At 45.1% G+C, this 4183-nt stretch overlaps 1 protein-coding gene across 1 annotated transcript; it reads left to right on the top strand.

The window, feature by feature from the left end:
* The first annotated feature begins 240 nt into the window (after positions 1 to 240).
* LOC104962159 (pleckstrin homology domain-containing family O member 1-A-like) lies at positions 241 to 3115 on the top strand. The gene is made up of 2 exons (XM_010790559.1): positions 241 to 281; positions 368 to 3115. The coding sequence occupies exons 1-2, from the start codon at positions 241 to 243 to the stop codon at positions 1068 to 1070; spliced, it is 744 nt and encodes a 247-aa protein (XP_010788861.1). The 3' UTR covers positions 1071 to 3115.
* The last annotated feature ends 1068 nt before the right edge of the window (positions 3116 to 4183 follow it).

Below are 4183 nucleotides of genomic sequence, written 5' to 3'. Positions count from 1 at the left end.
CGTTAAATTAGTGCCCGTGCTCCAGCAAGTTACTGTGGGCTTACGAGAGGCAGAGCTCGTCCCTGCCTCACTTCTCATCGCTACCTGTAGTTGTAGCGGAGCTCGACAAATTTGCTGATTTTGACTTTAAAAAGCGATTGGAATCATACCTAAAGCACACTTACATCATAGATCAGTGGAGACATTTTATTATTATTACTATTTAGTTTTTCTTTAGTTGTTTTCCCGTTACATTGGAGTATGGCAGGTGAGGCTCTGCCTCCACTGACCGCACATCGCTGGTAGGTATTGTGTTAACCTCAGATCTGGTTCCTCCTCCCTGATGTTATGATGTAGACGTTAAACCCGTTTCTTTTTCTCTCCTCAGTAAATCGTCTGGTTCTCCTCGCAGCAGGAGTAGCGACTCCCCTCGTTTCCGGGGGAGAGATTCTCCCCGTCTGAGGGGGAGGGAGTCTCCTCGGTCCAAAGCCAAGAAGAACCGATCCAAAGGGACGGACTCGCCTCGCTCTAGAGGATCCAGCGACTCACCCAAAACCAGCAACTTCCCAAAACCTAGCGATTCCCCCAAAACCAGCGACTCCCCCAAACCCAGCGACTCCCCCAAACCCGGCGACTCCCCCAAACCCGGCGACTCCCCCAAACGCCTCACCGTCTCCGAGGCAGCACGACTCAAACTGTCTTCGAGCTCCAACAAGGAGGACGACCCTGCTGATTCTGATTCCCCTCCCGACTCCCCCCGGGTTGAAGGGTCAGATTCGCCCCAGGGGGGCACCTCCCCTCGGCGGGGGAGCCAGGAGGAGTGTCCCCTCCTCTCCTCCCCCTCCTCCCCCCCAGAGGAGGACGTGGAGGTGGGGAGGAGGCGCGACGAGGCGGAGCGTCTGCTGGAGGAAGCCGTGTCGTCGTGGCAGGAGGCGCAGCAGATCCTGCAGGAGGTGAAGGAGCTGCAGAGCCAGACGCTGAGGCGCCAGCGCAGGAAAACCTACGAGAAGATGGAGAGGAAGAAGGAGGAAGGGGAGGAGACGCCGGCATCACCCACCTCCCCCGAGGACGAAGGGTCTGAGACACCATGAGACCCCTCCTCAGATACACCTTCTCTGGATCTCAGTGTAGCAGCGTCTCAATAAAAGCTCTAAATTGTACTCCTCAGGGTTTTCCTCCGTAATCCAGAGCCCCCCGATACCCCGAGCTGATGCTACGATCCGATCCGATAATACTTTAGTGGTCAGATCAAGTCTGAAATGCCACTTGCATCACAGCAGCTCCATGTGTAACATCAACATAGACAAACATGCTCAAAGACCCTTGATCAGCTGTGAGAGACGCCGATAAGCGCCAATGTTGTTTCTACGGGTTGTACCGACCTCCGATCAAATAAAGCTCTCTGATTGGCTGTTAAGCAAAGACAAACCATCATGAAAACAACAAATCCCCGCCATCAGGATCACACCGTCTGTTTTCATTTCACATCTGATCGTTACAAAAAACAGGACTTTGGATATCTCCACAACGACATGAAGACGTGAAGTGAGAACAGAGTGTGTGTCCTCACAATCCTGCGTCTAACAGCTGATTGGACGATGGCCTCTTCCTGTAATTCAGGAGCAGACTTCAGGTCCTGCGGGGGTCTCCTCTCTGCACTAACCCCCCCTGATTTCCCCTCTTTGAGTCTCTCTTAATTTACTAAATGTTTAAGGAGGCGCTCCCCGTCTGTGATCTCAGACACAAAGTCTTCCTCACAGATATTCAGGTTCAGGAAATAAAAAAAGATATTGTGTGGTTTTAAGACTTTTTTCAAAGCTACGATGTCAACATTTGTACGAAGGAGATTTTTTTAAAGGACAAAAGCACTGAAGAGCACAATCTTTCCTACAGCAATGATTATTAGTCTTTATAATATATATGATGTCTTCCTTTAGTTCCCAACGTGTCTGTGTTTCACCAGCTGCAGAAATCAGGGAGTTTAATATTTAATATTTCACAGCGTGACGAGAGAATAAGCAATAATGTCTAAACACTGTAAAAAAAAACTGAAACTGTGATTATTGACACAGGAACGTTTACAAGACGATAATATGACCGTTATTTGTATTAATAAACCCGTTCTTACACCAGCTGAGGATCAGGCTTTAATAAAGGATCATCTTCATTGAACCTCGACTCAAAAGCACAACACAGAACGACTGAGATATGAACTGATGATTATGTGATTTACATTTGGGACAAAGTTTACAAAAGACGGATTTATATACCATGTATTTCATGTCTCCTAACAATCATGATGAAGTGTCCGTGCTGCTCGGACACGAAGATAGAGTTTTATATGAGAAAATGTTCACGTTGCCAACAGGACGACTCTGACGTGTTACGGATTAAAGTGACCAATCAGAAACATGTGACTAACATACATGGCGTTTAGAAGTATTAGAAACGTATATGACGTTATTTATGCGTTGCCAACACACTTGATGACGTTAACGTAGTACAGATTAAAATAAGGAACGTCACGTGTCTCGAACACTTAATGACATTTTGCCAATATTGCTAAATCTGGAAAAAGGTATTTATGTATTAATCCAGAAGAAAGAGAGGAAGACAGAAATCCAGATTATTCAGGAAACCGTAGGACGTGTTACTAAATTACACATTAACTGTAAAAATGCACTTTCTGAAAGTACGGACGACACAAAGAGCTGCCGATCGTTTCCTTTAAACATCAGAAATCTGATGTTTTCTTTTTATAAATCACTTCTTGTGTTTGTTGGTGAAAATGTAATTTAATTCTGCACATTTATTTCAGTTTTTGGTCGAAACGTCTGAACTTCTCTCCAGTTTTAGTGATGTTTGCACATTAGTGGTCAGACGATGCACTGTGAGTTCATAACGTGGTGCACTGTTAGAATATGTTAAATGTTTTCTGATTATTTACCTTCAGATTTATATGTTGATGTTTTTGAATTACTGTATACAACAATGCATTGTGGGTAAATGGATTAAACCGCCTCGTCTACACGCTGAATAAAATAAGCTAATTAAAAACGTTCTGTAATTTTTCTGTGATCAAACATTTCTAATAATACTTTTTCTTGTTTGAATAAAAATATGTTTCTAACCCGAACCAGAGTCCTGCACGGGTCTGATTTTCAAGACCCGCTCCCGCCCTGCACCCGCGACGTGCAATACCGAACCCGCCCCGCTACCCGCACATATTGCCAATTAGTTCCGCAACCCAACCCGACCCGTCGGCACAAGATCCGCAACCCGACCCGAACCCTTATATATATGAGCAGTGAAAATGTGCAATTATTAACACACGCAGTTGCATATTTGTCTCAAAAAGCGTGGGATGTTGGTTATGGTCTCATCTAGGATGACACCAAAAGCCTCCAGACGATGGTTTTCGCTCTTGAGGAAGAGTTATAGTCCAGCAGATATGTGAAACATCTGAATGAATTGTGCTTTTGATGATAAAAACATGACATTTGGCACACTGTTAGAGCATGCCCTAAGGAAGATTTCTGGCTATGGGCCATCGCATATTTGTCCATTGGTTGTTATTTTACCAGTAGCTTAGGATCTAGACCACCTAGGAACTTGATTCTGGTGGCTAATCCTACATTTTCAAGGATGAGGAATGCAGTGGTACTATTTACAACATGCTGGAATGTAGCTAACTACACTTATCTGGTATTCAGGGAACAAAATACACATATACCATTAACATATTTATTATGGTGAAGTAATACATGTTACATAATATATATGTAATTTAATTTAGTCCGGCAGTGGCTCAGTCAGTAGGGGCTTGGACTGGGAGCCGTAGGGTCGTCGGTTCAAGTCCCCGACCAGACCTAAATATTAGGGATGCACCGAATATTCGGCCGCCGAAAATTATCGGCCGAAAATGATTAAAAAGGCCCTTTCGGCTTTTGGCCGAAAGGGTTCTAGCACCGAAAAAATATCACCGAATGTCAGAGAACAGGGTTACGTTGGTAAGCTAACGTGTTGTTGTGATGACGTAATCAAAACGCGGCAACAAGCACGGCGCGCGACCATGCTCGCGGCTGGCTCACAGCCAACATGTCTGCCGCTTGGAGATATTTAAAAATATCAGAGAAAGAGGCGCGGATTGCGATTTGTAAAACGTGTTCAGCTGACATTTCTCGAGGGGGTGTAACTGCAAAGA

Source organism: Notothenia coriiceps, unplaced genomic scaffold, assembly GCF_000735185.1.
Source record: "Notothenia coriiceps isolate Sejong01 unplaced genomic scaffold, NC01 NC01_scaffold00034413, whole genome shotgun sequence".
Classification (NCBI taxonomy): domain Eukaryota; kingdom Metazoa; phylum Chordata; class Actinopteri; order Perciformes; family Nototheniidae; genus Notothenia; species Notothenia coriiceps.
Note: the sequence above shows the minus strand (reverse complement) of the source record. Positions and strands in the feature narration are given on the sequence as shown.